At 43.1% G+C, this 19,589-nt stretch overlaps 1 protein-coding gene across 1 annotated transcript; it reads left to right on the forward strand.

Moving 5' to 3' along the window:
* Positions 1–15,689: 15,689 nt before the first annotated feature.
* On the forward strand, positions 15,690–19,247 carry LOC115750712 (60S ribosomal protein L3-like). The gene is made up of 6 exons (XM_030688226.2): positions 15,690–15,821; positions 16,419–16,513; positions 17,002–17,112; positions 17,856–18,160; positions 18,292–18,701; positions 18,791–19,247. Exons 2-6 carry the CDS (start codon positions 16,429–16,431, stop codon positions 19,047–19,049), a joined length of 1,170 nt encoding a protein of 389 aa, XP_030544086.1. The 5' UTR covers positions 15,690–15,821; positions 16,419–16,428; the 3' UTR covers positions 19,050–19,247.
* Positions 19,248–19,589: the final 342 nt, after the last annotated feature.

The raw sequence follows: 19,589 nt of genomic DNA on the forward strand, positions 1-19,589 counted from the left end.
TCCTAATCAGCGGCGAGCTAATTTCGGCGTGCAACGACAAAGAGGGAATCAACGGCCCCCTCGGCGGTTTACTCCTCTACCAGGAACCCCGTCACGGTACTCGCGGTTCTACGTAAGAGAGGTTTATCGACTTCGAGCCTCTACGATCCGGTAACACGAGCTCGCCAAGATATGATCCATCAAAGAAATGTGATTACCACGGGGGAGCCTGGACATGACACCGACAAATGTTTCGTGTTGAAGCATCGGATTCAAGATCTTCTTGATTCTAAGGCATTCTCGTTTCAAGGCAACAAACCGCCGAATGTCCGAATAATCCTTTGCCGGATCATTCAAGTAAAGTTAATGCTATATTCGGGTCGGGGATTAGACAGGGTTGGTCTTTGTTAAAGTTGAAGTAGCCGATGTTCTCAATGCTCGATCGGGCGAGGATATTATGAGGTCGGTGAACCAATATCACTCGATCGAGTTGAAGGAAAAGGTCTCCGCTCTCATGAAGAATGGATTCATAGTCCGGGCAAGTCAAACCGGGACGGTGGCCACTATATCCCGATTGTCATTGATGGGATCGGGAGCTTGCAGCTTTGACCCAACCCGGGACTTTTCAAGAGTCTCGGGTGGAAGATGCTTGATATGACTAACTTGATCAAAAATGACCCGGAGGTAGCGAGACATGCCCGCCTTGGAAGATGTAGCGGATGACGAACTTGGAATAGTCATTGCCTCGCCTCGGCCTTTTCCGTACGCTAATGACAAGGCGGTTCCTTGGTCCTACGATCTTGCCCCGATAACAAGATCGGGACGCGCTTATAGTGATGACCAACCGACTAAACAAGTCACCGAGAAAGATGCTAAGGAATTCTTGGTCGTAATCAAGGCGAGTGAGTACGGCGTTGTCGATTGCCAGGAAGTCACCGGCTCGGGTATCCCTACTCGAACTTCTACGGTCATCCGAGAAGCATCGGGAGTCCTTGATGAAGGTACTCGGCGAAATTCACGTACCCGAGAATGTTGAACATGACAAACTAGAGAACTTTGTGGGGACGATCCTTCTAAAGGATCAGGGTTGCATTCGGCGACGATGAGATTCCTCTTGAAGGGCGAGGTCATAACAAAGCTTTGCACATAACGATCAAACATAAGCAAACTCACGTAGCTCGGGTACTTATTGACAACGGGTCGGCACTAAATATTTGCCCATTAGCCACATTGAATCGTCTTGGAATCGACTGCCGGGTTGCGCAGACGGCCAAGACTTCCGTCCGCTCATTCGATGGCGTAAAGAAAGATGTCTGTCAGCGGATCAACTTGGAGATTCGGATCGGGCCTTCTTTGTTTGACATTCTCTTCCAGTGTATTAGATATTCCTTCGGCCTTTAACCTTCTCTTAGGCCGACCTTGGATTCATAATGCCTGAGCTGTCCCATCAAGCCTTCATCGAAAATTAAGTTCGTGGTCGAACAGAAGTTGGTGATTGTCTATGGGGAGGAAGATCACCAGATTTTCAATGAGACGGCCATCCCTTACATCGAGCCGACTCATGTTGAAGAAGATTCTTACCACGCTTTTGAGATAGTACACACTATCCATGCATCACCGTAAAGTCCTTTGCCGCTTCCGAAATATCAGCCACTTCTCTTATGGTGGCTAAGATAATGGTTGGCAATGACTTCAAACCCAGTATGGGTTTAGGTCGACATGGCCAAGGGATTCGCACCCCAATTGAACCCAAAGGCCAATCTCATACACGGTCCTGGGATGTCGAGGACGTGGACATAAAAGAGGCGTAATGGGTCGCGGAAGCGTGCATGCATCCTTTACCCCCACCTCTATATACCACTTTCCGATCGGTTGGAGTGGTTGGAGGTTACGATAATTTGACCCAATTCGAAGAAGACTTGGGGATTGTGTTCCCCAACACACCGAAGGATCGAGGTATTCCAGTTGAACCCATAGAGTCTCGAAGAAGATGAAGGAGTCTTCGATATCGCCGGTTGTTTTGACGATGTAACCATTGCTCGCTATATCCGAAGACGGAGCGCATGAAGAGGAACCTTACCCAAAGACCTAAACCTTCCAAATCATTCGTCAATGCCATATGTGATGATCCACCTGGAGGGTTTAGATTCGAGTAACATCTTTATGTTTATGCAATCCCGCGTGGGACCTTTTCTCGTTTCCTTTAGGTTTTGGATCACATTGGGATTTCTATTCCGTGTTGCACTCTTGAATTTTTTCCTAGAAGATGTAATTTCATATCAATAAAATTGCACTATTTTTCGAATCTTGTTGAAGTATCCCAAACCAACCCGATGACGATAACCAACGACCAACAAGTTTGTCATCATGGTAAGAACCGAGGGTTGGGCTTCTTCAAGAATTCATGTCCCACGGTTTTGAAAAAAAAAATAATAACAAAAAATAAATAAATAAAGTTCTTCAAAAAAAAAAAAAAAAAAACACCGCAATTAAACCTTGTTTGTTTTTTCGATTTTGTTACTTTATGTTTCGTGGGGATACATGAGGAGGGAAATCTAGTGGATCTCGAAGTATACGACCTAGATGAGTGCAATCCAGTTATGAGGAAATTCGTCGGGATTTCGAACGACATGAGGAGATCAAGCCCTTGACCGGTGAACAAACCTGTCTCGGTCAACCTAGGCGATGCGTAAAACCCTAAAGAAGTTAAGATCGGGGCAAACCTTTCCAAAGAGATGACCGATCGCTTGACTAAGCTCCCTGAAGGATTACCGGGATATTTTCGCCTGGTCCTATGCAGATATGCCCGGTCTTGATCGTTCCATTGTCGAACATTGTTTGCCGATAGATCCTTCGGCTAAGCCGGTGGTGCAAAAGTCAAGGAGGGCCGGACTGCACTGGTCCGGAAGATCAAAGAGGAGGTCATGAAGTCGTTGACGCTCGGATTCCTTGAGACTACGAATATTCGATTGGGTTGCCAATATAGTCCCGGTCATGAAGAAGGATGGGCGTATTCGGGTGCAGTGTCGATTATCGAGATTTGAATAAGGCCAGTCCCAAAGATGATTTTCCCCTCCCGCATATCGACGTACTTGTTGACAAGATCTGCAGGATTTGAATTGTTTTCATTCATGGATGGTTTCTCCGGTACAATCGATTCGATGAATGTCAATGACAAGTTGAAAACCACTTTCACCACACCATGGGGAATGTTTCATTACCGGGTGATGCCGTTCGGTCTCGAAATGCTGGAGCTACTTACCAACGAGCCATGGTTGCCCTTTTCCACGACATGATGCATAATGAGATTGAGGTTTACGTTGATGACATGATAGCAAAAACAAGGCATGGAGAAGATCATGTCGAAACGCTCAAGAAATTGTTCGATAGACTCCGAAAGTACAAGTTACGCCTCAACCCCGCCAAGTGTGTCTTTGGGACCAGCTCGGGCAAGTCGCTCGGATTCGTGGTAAGCAATAAGGGTATTGAAGTCGACCCTTCTAAAGTCAAGGCTATTCGTGAGCTTAAGCCGCCGACGACGGTTAAAGAAGTTCGAAGTCCGATGGGCAAGGCTAAACTATATTGCTCGATTCATCTCTCGGTTATCGAAACCGCTAAGCCATTCCTCAAGCTGTTAAAGAAGAATGCGCTAATCCAATGGGATAGCGAATGTGAAGAAGCTTTTGGGAAACCGAAGCAAGATCTCATGAGTCCACCCGTGCTTATTCCTCCAACACGGGGCAACCTTTAATCCTCTACCTCACAATCCTTAGTGAGTCTTTGGGTGCTATGTTAGCACAAGAGAGGCAGGAGGATGGAAAAGAACGAGCCATTTATTATTCGAGCAAGAAATTCACCGCTTCGTAAATGAAGTACACCGGGCGTAGAAAACATGTGCGGCGTTAGTCCGGCTATGCACAAAGCTTCGGCAATATACCTTGCATTACCAGGTACTTTTGGTGACAGAGTGCGATCCTATCAAATACTTGCTTAATCAACCCGCCTTGATTGGTAGACTTGCCAAATGGCGGATCCTCATCTCCGAATTTGATGTTCAATATTTGTCCCAAAAGTCAATCAAGGGACGGGCTATAGCGGATGTCCTAGCTGAAAATCCGGGGCGAGATGATGATGCCTATTATTCGAGGATCGGATCATGTCGGTGGAAGATTACATCTCGGACTATGTATTTTGACGGAGCTGTCAATTTATCGGGATCGTGCACGGGCGCGGTTTCGATATCTCCAGGTGGTCAGCATTATCCCGTGGCCGCAAAATTGGTATTCCCTTGCACAAATAATATAGCGGAATATGAGGCATGCATCCTCGGTGCTGCAGCTGCGATTGAAATGGGGATAGGCCGACTCAAGGTGTTCGGAGATTCCGCTCCGATTATCCTTCGATCGTTGGAAAGTGGAAGACGAGAGATGCTAAATTGCTACCCTACCATGAGTATTTGGATAAACCGGTGGAGGAATTTGAGGATATCTCATTTGAGTATCTCGTCCCGGGACTCATAATCGATTCGCTGATGCATTGGCTACCTTGTCTTCAATGTTACAAATCACCAATGGACTTGAAGTTGACCCACTGAAAATCGAGGTGTTAAAAAAGCCGGCATATTGTATGGCCGTGATCGATGAACCCGATAGTAAGCCGTGGTACCATGACATCAAAACTTATATTCGAAGCGGCGGTTCCTCGAAGAAAGTACCGTATCGACCAAAAGTACATAAGGAAGATGGCTTGAAGTTCTTCTTAAATGGAGAAAATTTATACAAGCGATCATTCGATTCTCGTCCCGCTAAGATGCGTTGATTCAACCGGCGGTTCGTCGATGATGGAAGTGCATGAAGGGATCTCGTGGTCCACACATGAATGGCCACATGTTAGCTAAGAAGGTTATGAGGATGGGTTATTATTGGCTCACGCTCGAAAGAGATTGTATTCAGCATGTCCGGAGTTGTCACAAATGTCAGATTCATGGTGACAAGATTAATGTCCCTCCGAATGAGTTGCATCGATTATCCGAACCATGGCCGTTTTCTATGTGGGGCATTGATGTTATTGGCCCTATCAATCCTAAAGCATCCAATGGGCATCGATTCATCTTGGTAGCAATTGACTATTTCTCTAAATGGATCGAAGCCGCATCCTATTTAGCGGTCACAAAGACGAAATATCGTGAAATTTATCCGTCGAGATATCATCGCTCGATATGGTTCACCTGAAGCCATAATCACCGACAATGGCTCAAACTTGAACAACAAGTTAATGGACGAATTGTTCAAGGAATTCAAGATCAAGCATCCGAACTCTTCCCCATATCGTCCTCGGATGAATGGAGCAAGAGAAGCCGCCAATAAGAATATTAAGAAAATCTTAGCGAAGACGGCTGAAAATTATCGCGATTGGCATGAGAGGTTGCCATTTGCACTTATGGCGTATCGGACCTCGATCCGGACATCTACTGGGCAACCCCCGTATTCTCTTGTATATGGAATGGAGGCTGTTCTACCAGTTGAAGTGGAAATTCCTTCCTTACGTATACTGTCTCAAGCTATCTTGACGGAAGCTGAATGGATCCAGCAGAGGGCAAGCCAATTGAATCCGATCGATGAAAAGAGAATTAAGGCTATATGTCATGGCCGGTGTTATCGCCAGAGGGTTGCTAATCCATTCAACAAAAAAGTTCGGCCTCGATATTTTCGGATCAATGACCTGGTCTTGCGAAAATTGTTGCCAATAGTCCCACTCCCGGAAGGGAAGTTTGCTCCAAACTATGGTGGTCCATATATAGTAAAGAAGGTGCTCCCTGGTGGTGCTTTGATTCCGGCCGAGATGGATGGTCGTGTATTTACCAACCCGGTGAATTCGACTCACGTAAAGAAATATTATACTTGATTTACTCGATGTTTTCATAATCGAGTTATAATATTAATACTGATTCACAAGTTGTTCACATTTGGGCATTCGTTTGTTTCATCGCTACCAATTTTTGCCGAGAGATCGTTTCGAATGGGGGGTCTCTCCGGCCCAATTGAATCAGCCATCAGTAGCGTGAGATTTACATATTCACAGAGTAAAAGGGGTTATCTTGCGAAAAAATATGATGACCAAGATGAAATCGGTAAAAACTTGCATTCATTTCATCCATCGAAAGCCTTACAAATAGATCATCGAGGTGGGAACGAAAAGCCAAACCGAGCCCTAATGAGCATCACAAAGGAGCTTAAGCGGTCCTCCATACAATTGATGCTCCGCCTACACCGATCGCTTCGAGAATCAAGATCCGCCACTTAAAGAGGAGGAGCTCACATTTCTCTTTAAGCTCGGCTACCTTGTCCTCGTGATACTCGACACAGATTCCAAGTCATGGATCGCATTCTCCCGCGGGCTATATCCAGGGTCGGATCGTCCATCCTTTCTTCCAGCCATGTGCATTGGAATTTCAAAACAATATTGAGCGGATCACGCTCAAAGATGGTCCGAGACATGGCCAAACGTTCCACCAAGTTTCCCCTCTCACGAACCAGCAGAAGGAGACTTGATCATTACCGTAGTCAAGGGCCTTCTTATAATTGTCGGCTACAAGACCGGCCAACACCAAGTTATCTGTCCGATCCCGATAGCGTGCCCTCACAAGATAGGCCAAAGTAACATCTTGATGAGCGTGATTGTAAGCCTCCGGGAAGTTAGTAAAGAGGGTAGGGAAGATCCTATATTCCTCTTCTAACTTGGTACCTTGAATAGAAGTAGTGTCCATATCCCTAAACATAAGACGAATTTCGGTTTCGACCTCCGGATGATTGGCTATATAAGAGTAGCCCTGGCCTAGGAGATTATAAAGTTTCTCCCATTTGGCCAAAACCTCGACCGAGAAGACGTGTGCGAGGGAGGGGAGGCCATTGTTGTTGAAGCAACCGAAAAAGAATGGATGCGAAAGAGTGCTTAGAAGGTTGGAGATGAAGATATGAAAGCGATGATCATCTCGGCGTTAAATCCTAATTTAAAGGGCGGGAAAAGTCATAGCAATAATTATTGTGGGGGCCGAGTTAATTATCCGGGTGAAACTACAGACGTTTCGTCCGTGAATCACGGATCTACCATCTCGAGGCTCACGAATTCGAAAAAGTTGCGAAATGACTTAAAGGTTCCGCCATATTAAAAGAGGGACAAGCATATCTTGCGTAAAAGATTTGAGGGTCCCACCGTGTCGAAGGAAATGAAGAAGACAGAGCGGGAAACACAAAATCTTGGGAGAAGCACTCGGCTTAGTGGTTTTCATCCACGTTAAAAGGGAGGCTCGGAACATGCATGTTTACTCAAAAGAATTTGGAGAGAGTAAGCATACGGCGGAGAGTAGAGTGAACAAAAAGCAAGAAGAAGTATTTCAATCCAACATGTTTGGAGGCTACCAAAGACTTACCGGGAGGCAACCAACCTAGACATGCCCGAGAATGAATCGCTGAATTTCGAGGCCGGATCCAAAGACAGAAGCCGTAAAACCCAACTCCCTTGGCGGTGAAGTTCAAGATCTCGATAACAAAGAACAACAATAGCAAGCAGAGAGCAGCCGTAGTCAACCCCTTAAAAGAAAACATCAAATCAAAGAGCTCGAAGCCGCATTCAAGGAGTGCCCTTACGTGAACGGGAAACGAAAAAATGAGTTGAGCCGGAAGCTAGGAATGGAGCCCTTGAAGGTCGGGTTTTGGTTTCAAAATAAGCGGGCCCGAGTGAAGGTTCAAAGTGAAAGTCATGAACTTGCGTCTCTAAAGGAAGAAAATGAAGAGCTTCGCGCGGAGATCAAGAGGTATAGGGATGCTCTTAACATCGCTATTTGCCATGTCTGCAAAGAACCCCATCACCTTTGGTGGCATGTTCCTTGATGAGCCACATCGAGCATTGAAAATGCTCATTTATCGATTCATCCCCCCGAGCAAGTTCTCGCACAATCGGATTTCGTTGGGGATACATCCCGGAAAGTCGGCCTTGCGGAGACAGTAACCGATGCCCTTCGAGGGAAGTGACATGCATCACTACAATTGGAGTTTCCACGATGTCACGATCGGCCAATTCAACACCGATGAAACTCCGAATCCGTAGCCTACATGAAGCTTGAGTTTTTATTATGGGCTTTCAAAATATCACTCTTTTGAGCATTACTAGCTAGCCCTTATGAATTCTCAAAAGAAGTAGAGACATGCGTGAATGAATGTACTTGTTTGTTACAAAGTCCCCATGTGAAACATTCTTCCTTTTACGCCTAGAGTTAATCAAGGGGCAAAGAACAAGACTATCCGCAAATATCTTCATGCTTAAATGCGTGAATTCTTTGTCGATTTGATTGAACGCCGAAAGGAAAAGCATTAAAAGCCTTCACATAGATAGATGCAAAAAGATTTGAGAAAAAAATAGCTGCCTCGTTATTAGAGAAAGCAAAAAGATTCGAGGAAATAAGCGCCTCGGGAGGAAGTGAAAAGATTTGAGGAGGGAAATAACCGCCTCGTTCGTAGGGGGGAACCGAAAAGATCCGAGGAAGGAAATAACCGCCTCGTTCATAGAGAAAGCGAAAAGATTTGAGGGCTCCTACATATCGTAAAAGGAAAAAGATGACAGATTGAGTGAGAGGCAAGAGTTATTACGAAATGGATCCAAGGCACTAAGACCAGGAAAGGAGAGAAAAAGTTGTCCTCTTTCGTAGAAAAAGCGAGAACCTATATGCGAGACTAACGGATCAGAAAAAATTTATAAATGACCACCGAACTCGTCACGAAAGACCACCATCACTTTTGTGATTTTCGGACGCATTGTTTTGCAAGTCCGAGAACATCTAAAGCTCGGTCTCGGTCGAAATGACCATTTTTGATCTACATATGGAAGGTTTTAAAAGAAAAACACGTTCATTCCGGGCGGAAGTATGGGAACCTTCCTATCCCGAAGATCTGCGAGTCATGGTCATTGATGGCAACCCCGTTTCCCTCTCAATCCTCGTTGCTATCTTTGAGAAGTTGCATGTACGGGGTTTTTGCTAATGCGAAAGCAACGGATGCCTTACAAGTGCGAGGCAAGACAAATATGATTTTGACATCGTCGTCACATGCCGTCGTAGGGATCGACATGGACGGTTTCGATCTCTTAAAGATCATTGATTTCGAGTTGGACATACAGGTCATCGTAGTATCGCAAGTAATGATCGCCAGTTCATAACGAGGGCCATATCGCATGGTGCTCGAGACGTCCCGCGAAGCCGGTCTGCGTTCAAGTGCTCCAAAACATTTGGCAGCATGTTGTAAGGAAGCAATTACTTGTACAAAAAAACCACGACCAAGGCGACGACGACGATTTTGTCCAAAAGAAAAGGCCCCTTTGGTCCGCCAAGCTTCATTCTATATTCATTGAGGCGGTTCGACGGCTAGGAATCAATTCAAGCACGACCAATCGGCTGTACATAAAATGATGAATATAGACGGACTCACCATGCAAAGTGTCACAAATCACCTTCAAAGGGTTAGAGATAAGGCGAGGAAGCACGATGCGGCTTGGGACCAAGGCGACCGGACCGAGTTGGTTGGAAGATCAATTCGGGAAAATCTACAGAGCAAAAGGTACCCGGCCACTTCCCAATCAAGAATACAGGTCATACCAACCTTCCGTTGGTGGTTCTAGTAGCGGACCGAGTTGATCATCCCTACAAGTTTCCGAGCAACGGCGGAAGCTCAAGCTCAAGGGGTCGAGCTGCTCACGGTGAAAACAAAGTGGGAAACCCGTCGCTAGTGTTAGCAAGTAACACTACCCAATTCGAGTATCAATCGGAAGATTACTTTGATGATGAGCTCACCACATTGATCGGCCGGTTCGGAGTGAAGGACCTCCGAGTTGTGATCCGAAGCAAGTGATTATGGATCCTTGAACAACGATCGTTGGTGTATGATCCAAGACAAAATCGATCGATCATTGGAATGGCCAAGCAAGAGAGGTGGAACCAATCTCGCATGAATACTTCTTTGATTCCATGTATAGTTCCCTGCGTGGGATATTTTTTTTACTTTCTAGTCGTCTAGAATTTGCCTAGAGTTAAAGGGCGAATTTTCTCCTCCCTTATCAAATGCGTGAGTTCCTTGTTAAGCTAGGCCCGTAGAAAATCAATTTGTGGACGACGCCCCGAACGCCCGTAAAGAGAGATTCCGAATAGCCTTACTTGGGAGAATACGAGTAAAAGGCCAAGCGGACTCAAAGATGGGTAACTCCGTATCGTCCCAATTGGCTCTCAATCATTTCAAACTCGATTTAAGCTTATTTCATTCTCGACAGGAGATTGCCAACTGTTTTGAGAACAATATAGCAAAAAGCGAACCAACCGTGGACGCCAACATCACCACGACCTAGTGGTTGGGGGAATGACAGTGGTCCGAGGCGTCCCAGGTTCGATCCCGGGATTTGGCATCAATGTACAAAGATTAATAAAAACCTTTTTGCTTCGTAGTTCAATGCCGATTGAAACTCAGCCCAGATGGTTACAAGACCGGAGAGATAACATCCCGGACATACAATCCAATCCAGATGAGTTGATCTTTTCAATTCAAAGTTTACAAGGAATACGTACAAGGGTAAAGCGGTATCGTTTCAACTCGTTTAGAACATGAGGACATACATTGACGCTTTCCCTTTTGATTTTTACAGGGGTCACTGCCTTTCCGGATAGGGAAGTATCCATTCTCCCCGAAAAATTAATGAAATAAGAAATTCCTGAAGCCTTTGACAATCTCATGTCTCGAACCGGATAATGAAGTTTTGCAACTTATTTGCATGAGCGGGGGCAACTCACGATCCACGCCCTAAGAAGTTTCTTATGTGCTTGCGAATTCTCGTCCACCAAGATAAAAAGTTGCTTGCATTTTACATGCTCAAAAACACTTATACATTGCATAGTTTGCGCATGACCGTTCCTCATGTTTAATTTACCAACTCGAATAAGGAACATGAACCGCATAAGATACATCGAATGTATGGAATGGGCGGGGCGGGATGATGAAAGGCAATCTTTTTCCAAACACGTCCCATTTTTTCGGGCGAGATGAACGGTGGCCAAATTCCGCATTCCCCGAGGTAAAGAGTTTTCTCGCAAAGGTACGATAACCGAAGTGACGGAGGCGTTCATTTCTCTATCCTAAACACTACGGGTTATCCATTGATTACCCCTTTTGAGCGGTGGTTTCATTTCTTTACCCCCGTCAAGAACCACCCTACATCGGGGTCCAGACGAGTTAATTCTAACAAAGAACACGAGGTAAATGGTTAGAAATTTTCTTGCTCGGACTAACATTAATCATGCGGGTGTTTCTTTGCATTTATACTCGAATTTTAATTCAAGTGCCTTAGGATGATGAAGAGCATTCATTTCTCTATCCTATACACTTCATTCTTTGCATAGCCCACTTGAGCCCCGCAAATTCATTTCTTAAACCCCCGTTGGTGATCATTTGCTCATTCCAAAGGCGAAGATAGCATTTTCCCAAGGATTAGAATTAGAGATGGTCGAGTCAACGAGAGAATTCCCGAATGATCATTATGCTTGTTGTAATTCCTGGTTCAAAGTCATGGGATTGTAAAAAAAGGAGAGGCAAACTCGGCTTTAAAGGAGAAGGGCCCGCTCTCAAAAAAAAAAACAAAAAAACAAAAAAAAAGCAAAATAAAGAGATGTCGAAGGGCTCTCAAAGAAAAAGGAAAAGAAATCTTTTCTCGAAAAAAAGAAGAAAAAAAGAAAAATGAGAGTCGGGAGTAAGAAAAGCAAAGGCCGATCTCATATGAAAATTTCAAGCATAGGAAAAGCAAAGTGCCTACCAAAAGTAAGGCCAATGCACATTCATTTGTAAAGTACTTCTGAATTTTGAATGTATATTTTTGCGGGTTAAGTTGTAAATTCCATGTACATGTTTGCATTGTGTCTCTTGCAAATCCTTGACAGACACTTGTTGTGAAGAAGACTCCCCAAGAAGTCGGTTTGCAAAGTGCAATTTTCAGTAGAAAACTACCATCCCTCATTCAATTCTTTCTGAAGACATTTCCAGAAGACCAAGATCGGTGACTAGTCGGCGATGATCACCAACGTCAAGCCCCTTCTCATTTAATTTCTGAGCCAAAACGAGCCTTTTCGTTCCTTAGTCTCCAATCCTAGCCTACGTTATAATCCTCCAAAGTCTCTTCTGATTAGGACACTTGAGTTAACGTAGAGTTAAATGATTTTAAGCATCACTCGAAGAAGTTCGAGCAAGATTATTTCTCTCTCATTTTTGCGGGATTCTTGACTTGTAAATCCGGAGCAAATGATGAAGAAATTCATTTCAAGCAACCTTGACTCAACCGGAGTCCCCTTTGTAAACCTTTGACCTAGCTCTCATTACGGTCCTAATCAAGACCTCCCGGATCGACTCGGTCGTATCAATTGCGAGATTACTTGGATCCTTATCGAATGCGATGATGGAAAGATTGAGTGATTTCTCTTGAATCCTCGCAGACAGGATAAATAGCTTTTCTCGAGAGTGAGAGAAAGCCCTTTCTGACCGAAGTCCCCCATTCAGCTCACATTCGAGGTATTCGTAATGTGAGAACCTCCCCGGACAAAATTGGTAATGCAAACTTGACAGAATGGTTATGCATGAACCATAGTATGAGTGATTGCATTATACTCATTGTTGAATATGTTTGTGTGTGTTACCTCGACATTCTATGATAGGTAATACATTCCCGATGTTCGAGTTCCCTCCCAAGGTCTCGAAATTCATCCAAGGATTATTGAATGAGCAAGTTTCTTTGGCAAATGCCTACCAGGTACGATACAAGCAATCGCTTCGTTCCTTGATTAATCGTTTGGAGAACCCGGGTAAGTTTTTTCGAACCCCTTTTCAAATTAACAACTCTTCTCATGATAGTTGTTATGATTCAATTCGGGCAATATGCCCCTTTTGTACTTATCGATTCCATTCGATGGTGCTCCTATCAAATATTGTTCAATTCGGGCAATATGCCTCTTCCGTCAGGTCGTGAAGACATATGCACCGGCGATCTTGACATCTTATCAAATCATAACGACGTAGCTCTTATGATTTCGGTCTCGAATCACGAAGACATATGCACTGGTGATCTTGACCTTTAGTCGGCTCATAATGACATAGCTCTTATGATTTTCGGCTCCTTTATCAAATCATGAAGACATAAGCACCCATGGTTTTGATCCAAACCAAATCATAATGACATAGCTCTTATGATTTTGTTTCCCCTTTGTCGAATCGTGAAGACATATGCACTGGCGATTTCGACATTTAATCAACCCACAACGACGTAGCTCTTGTGAACTTGATTTCACTTCTTTCGACTCACAACGACGTAGCTCTTGTGATCTCAAACGACACACATATCTTGCTTTTGTCTTGCATTAGGGAAAAGTCTCTCGATAACGAGATAGGCCAAATACCTTAAAATCCTTGCATCTCGCAAAAAGAAGCTTGGAAATTAAGAGAACCATTAGCTTACGAGAAATTTGGTAAAACAGGTATTCTTGTATGCGATCCATGTGCGAGTTTCTCTAACATGAAAAAGGGAAATTATGACACGTGTTATTTAGAGTCTTGCATATCATGCATCACTTCATTACATAAAAAATGGGATTAAAACTCCCGCCAAAAAGTTCATCCATAATTTGCACTTGTCAAAATTTAGGATTCAATTTTGTCTTTGAGCGGAACCTCTACGAGCCTCCACTCAAAGAGGGGCATTGTTGACGCCTAAATTTTGATTAATCTATTTTTTGCATAAAAATTATAAAAAATCATCTCACATATTTATTTTTAGCGTACATTGCATTGGCATATAATCGGGCAAGCGTAACACTTAATTTAGCATGCGTCTAGACTAGGCACGGGATGAAAAAATACACCGAGAAGATTTGAAACTTCAAGGACTGTATTGCAAATACTTAAAATTTCGAGGACCGTATTGCAAATACTTGGAACTTCGGGGACTCGTATTGCAAATACCAAAAGAAGATGAAGAAGGGAAGATGATGAAGGGAAGATAATGAAAAGAAGATGAAGAAGGGAAGATGATGAAGGGAAGATAATGAAGGGAAGATGAAAATGGAAGGTGAAGAAATGAAGATGAAGAAGGGAAGATGAAAATGGAAGGTGAAGAAATGAAGATGAAGAAGAGAAGATGAAGATGGAAGGTGAAGAAATGAAGGTGAAGAATGAAGGATGAAGAACTTTGCCTATAAAAGAGAGAGCTCTTGAGAAGAGTTTTAGAAGGGGGGAGTGAAAGAGAATTGAGATAGTTTTAGAGTGGAAGAGAATTGAGAGAATTTGTGAGAGAAATTCTTTAGAGAGGAAAAAAGAGAGTTCTTGAGAAAAATCGTAAGAGAAAATTTGAGAGTGAAGAAAAGAGTTTTAGTCGAGCATCATCTTCGACGAGTCCCGGCACGTACTTCGCCTCTCGCCATCCAACAACGCCACCGCTTGCCTTTTTTCGACGATAGCCACGTTCTTCCAACTCCGAGATCTTGAAGGAAGCCATAACGTGTACGTGAGTAAGATTTTGTGGAATAGAAGGTAACCCTTTCCATCTCGATCTACAAAAATGTAATCGTTTGGTGTGAACATTTGTTTGTTTATTTTAGACATGTCACGTGTCCCAAAATTTAGCATTATTACATGTTAATTTATTTTTGTAAATACTCGTGATTGGCTGCGTTTTCTTTCTTTCTAAATCATCCATGGTGTATATCGTACAAAGTTCAATGTTTTACATCCCCATAAAAAAGAAGAAAAAACCAAAAAAATTGCATCTTTGAATTTCAAGTAAAATCCATCAAAATTGCCAAATCAAATATTTTTCATGGAAATGGTACCGAAAGGGCGTTAGAGTAATCTAGCGTAACCAAATCCCCGAATTCAAAATCTCTGGTTCGCGGAAATAAGATAGTTTTCTCCCGCTATTTTATTTAGGTTTCTAATCAACCTACCGAAAATGATTAGTGGCGACTCCAAATTCAAAACACGTTGCATGTTAATTATTTGAACCTTAAGTTGCGATTTGGTATGGACTTGGGAGAATCCGAGTTAGGTTAGTTAATTAATTAACCTGATAATCCATTAGCCCGAAAATTAACTCGTTTATTTTTTAGGTCGTGACACCTAGCATCTAAGCCCAAGCCTCCCCGCGACCCATGGGCCGTTGGTGATGGATGAGGAAGAAGACAAGAAGCATAAGACGACAGTTTACGACCATGTTCACATTTCATAATTTATGATATTTATACTGCACATTGAGCCAAAGTTAAAGGATAATATTGATCAAATTAAAAGTTTAGGAACCACAATTTAAGGACAACATTGAACAAATTGAAAGTTCGGGGACTATATTACACATTAAATCAAAGTTCATGGAATTTATTTGTGTCATTTCTCCATTCTTAAATCTAGGTTGCCCATTGCCTTTTGGAAGCAAATTGAAAGATTGGAGGATTAATTCCAAAAGAACAAATAAATGAGAGGCTAATTGCAACCGACCAATGGTCGAGGGGGTTCGGACAAAAAACAAAAAATAAGATGGTCGAGGGGTTGCCATCGGATTTCTTTCCAAGTAAAATTGATGAATAATTATGCAACTCGGCTGGGGTCAATGTGAAATTTACAAAACTGATGGGAGCATTCTGTAATTTCAAAGTACTTTATAAGTACCAGCTAGGGTTTTAGAGCACGTCCTCTCGTGCAGGGACTTTACAACTCGCCGCTGGGGTCGTCTCTTCCGCCTCTCTCCCGCATCTCTCTGTTGCACCGCCACTTCAGGTACACACTCTCTCTCTCGATCTCTCGAAAATGGCGTTCGTTCAATGCTATCGAATGATTCTCATGCGCACTTCATTGCTCTCAAGACGAGCTTGGCGAAATGGGTTTCGTCTGCCACCTTCGAGAAGGGAAAAATTGGACCTTTTGTTGGTTTATTGAAGTTTACCGGGCATCTCATCGTGTAATCGTCTTCTACACATGTTATTGTTCTCGATACTGTTGGCGAGTCTGAAGTGTGTGGCAGGTGGCCGAGGATAAGCTGCATAGGCTTTACCTGCTGCGCGCTTGAATAACGCTCGTGAGATTTTCGATAACACTTTAGTTCTTTTGTGGGTTGTCCTTCATAAAGGGCCAGTTCTCTTCGTCTCGGGATGAGAAATGTTACATTAAGCTGAGAATTTATTGAACTGGCAAATGGTTTATATCGGATGGGATTTCGATACTTTTGGCGTTCCATGCTATGCGATGATGATTTAGCAAAGATTCTAAATTTCAAGTGGCCCGTCAAGATATTTGTGTGGTAGGATGGCTGCGAGAGGATAATACAAAAGTAATATTTAATGTGTAGTAATTGATTTTTGTTTTGGTTTTTTGTAGGAGGTGAAGAATGTCTCACCGGAAGTTTGAGCATCCTAGGCATGGATCCCTTGGATTTCTGCCGAGGAAGAGGGCTGCTCGCCACAGGGGAAAAGGTAATTTAGTAAATGGCCGGTCGATTGCTACATCTATCTACAGAATTAGCTGTGCATCCACACATATTGTGTGTGCGTACATAGAGAAGTGCACAAGCACACACATCATGTGCACAGAAGTCATTGGAAGAAGGCCATCTGGGAGTCTGGGTTGTAAACAAAGCTTCACTGAATGTATAGTAATGTTGTCTCTATCAAAGACCATGATCATGTTGCATGTTCAGATTTTGACCAATACTGCTAGGTTGTAAATGTGGTAGTGCTTGTTTGCAGACTGGCCAGGCAACAAAAAAAGGTGATATTTATAATTTGAAGGTTTTTTTATCGGGATATCAATTATATGGTGTAGTGATGTATTAACTGTTCTGTGGGGTTCATGCATCTACCCATTTTAATGTGGTGTTTTCTTACATGGTGAAAGATTACTGTACTTTTCATTTTCATCTTGTTCCATACTGACCAATTTATTTTCTTGATTGACTATTCAGTGAAGGCTTTTCCAAAGGATGATCCTAGCAAGCCCCCCAGGCTGACTGCGTTCCTGGGCTACAAGGCAGGGATGACGCATATTGTCAGAGAAGTAGAAAAGCCTGGATCAAGTGAGCAATGTTTAGCTTTTACCTTTTCATTTCCCTTGTTCTTTTTCTAGGCACATGTTGAGTATCCCAATTCTTTCTTGTGCTAAAGCCGAAAATTTTCAAGTAGATACATGGTCAATGACTTTGGACATAGCTTACTTGTTACAGAGGAGTTATTGAACAAAGAGTGGATATTACTTGCTATTCTATTAGTTTTCCCAAAAGGTAGAGTTCGTTGATTTACTAGAAGTCAGTAGTCTGTTTGCGGATAAATTTTGGTGCTAGTGCAGAACTGTGTTTCTAATGTCTGCTTCAATGTTCATCACTTGTGTCTAGCTCTATGCCGTCCTTCCACTTACTTGTCTGCTTCAGTATGTCTTATTACTTTGCAGCAGATCGTATTGCATGGATGTAGGCTAACGCATCCACTCGTTTGAAAAGTCACTTTTGCGTGTTTGCCCATCTTGGTTAAAGCTCTCCTTTTGTTTGGTGATGGTGGTCAATTAGCCAGTCACATATCAGTCACATGGCTGTTGTTCTATGTGAATGGTCAGTACGCCACCTAGAATAATGCATTTTGGTGGCCTTTTCTAGTGATGTATTCATCTATTTTCACTTGTAGGTTGCCATTACATTGATTCAAATAAGTCTGCCCCTCACGCATACTTTAGTCACATTTTCCCCAGAACTTCAATTGCATAATTCTCAATGAGGTTGCAAATTATATGTTTGGTTGGACTAAACATCCCTTTTTTTCCTTCTAGAGCTTCACAAGAAGGAAACATGTGAAGCTGTGACTGTGATCGAGACACCTCCCATGGTGGTGGTTGGTGTTGTGGGTTATGTTAAGACTCCACGTGGCCTGCGTACATTGAACACAGTCTGGGCTCAGCATTTGAGTGAGGAAGTGAGACGTAGGTTCTACAAGAATTGGTGCAAGTCCAAGAAGAAGGCATTTACCAAATACTCAAAGCAGTATGAGACTGAAGAAGGAAAGAAGAATATCCAAGCTCAGCTTGAAAAGATGAAGAAGTATGCTTCTGTGATTAGGGTTTTGGCTCACACTCAGGTATGGAGCATTTTAGGTAGCCTAAATTGGTGATAGACACATTGATGCTTATCCCAGCTAGAGATTGGTTGTTATGCATTAATTCATTCTGATACAATAATCCAATTATATTTTTGGTTAATGCTCGACAGATTACAAAGATGAAAGGATTGAAGCAGAAGAAGGCACACCTTATGGAGATTCAGGTTAATGGTGGTACTGTTGCTCAAAAGGTGGACTATGCATATGGATTCTTTGAGAAGCATATTCCTGTTGATGCTGTTTTCCAGAAGGATGAGATGATCGATATCATTGGTGTGACTAAAGGTAAGGGTTATGAAGGTGTTGTGACCCGTTGGGGCGTCACTCGTCTTCCCCGTAAGACTCACAGAGGCTTGCGGAAGGTGGCTTGTATCGGTGCTTGGCATCCTGCCAGAGTTTCCTTCACAGTTGCTAGGGCGGGTCAGAATGGCTACCATCACCGCACTGAAATGAACAAGAAAGTTTACAAGGTTGGCAAGACTGGCCAGGAATCTCACACAGCACTTACCGAGTTTGACAGGTGAGAACTGTGGGACATGTTCCATACAATTCAGATATATGCCCTAGGAGTTTACTTCGAAGGATCTGATGTTCTGTGCTCTTTGTTAGGACTGAGAAAGACATAACCCCCATGGGTGGCTTCCCTCACTATGGTGTTGTGAAAGATGATTACCTTATGATCAAAGGTGGCTGTGTTGGACCTAAGAAAAGGGTTGTCACGCTGCGTCAGTCCTTGCTCAAGCAGACATCTCGCGTGGCTCTTGAAGATATCAAGCTCAAGTTCATAGACACTTCGTCAAAGTTTGGACATGGGCGATTCCAGACAACACAGGAGAAGCAGAAGTATTACGGACGCCTGAAGGCTTAGCACACCAAGCTACCCTGTCATTTTGCGTCATTAAAGTTGTTTGAGCTACTTTAGTTCCATTGCATTTGGACTTGAATGTTGCGACATTGTTTGTCTTGTCTCAATTGTTTTCTGATTGAAGTTGAAGTCCCTTGGATTTTGAACATTTCTCATCTATTCGTCAAATTTTGGGTTGGGAGGAAATTTTGTTTTAAATGGTAATTGCCCGTTCAAGGTGATCTCTTTTATGCGATTTCACATGATGTTTACATTTAACATTCTAGATCTTGGACTTCATGCATGGATGGAAATGCAAGACATGAGTATGGCTCATGTGCTTGTCGATTGGTAATGCGTTGGGGGGATTTGGATCATATCTAAGTTGTCTCACCTATGTATTTGACTCTCTTTGCTTTCTTGTTGTTTCTTAGAAATATTTTTTTTGTTTTTCAAATTAAAATGCGATGATAGGTATCTATGAGAAAAACGCTCCGTTCGCTTTTAGTAATGGGGGTTTGTGGGTTTCGGAACGTCCCATGCGTGAGCTGGTGACTGGAAATG

This window comes from Rhodamnia argentea, chromosome 2 (assembly GCF_020921035.1).
Source record: "Rhodamnia argentea isolate NSW1041297 chromosome 2, ASM2092103v1, whole genome shotgun sequence".
Taxonomy (NCBI): Eukaryota; Viridiplantae; Streptophyta; class Magnoliopsida; order Myrtales; family Myrtaceae; genus Rhodamnia; species Rhodamnia argentea.

Coding starts and splice junctions, on each gene's coding strand:
- LOC115750712 (XM_030688226.2), top strand. CDS start 16,429: ATGTCTCACCGGAAGTTTGAGCATCCTAGGCATGGATCCCTTGGATTT. Junction 16,514..17,001: donor TGCTCGCCACAGGGGAAAAG/GTAATTTAGTAA, acceptor TTGACTATTCAG/TGAAGGCTTTTCCAAAGGAT. Junction 17,113..17,855: donor AGTAGAAAAGCCTGGATCAA/GTGAGCAATGTT, acceptor TTTTCCTTCTAG/AGCTTCACAAGAAGGAAACA.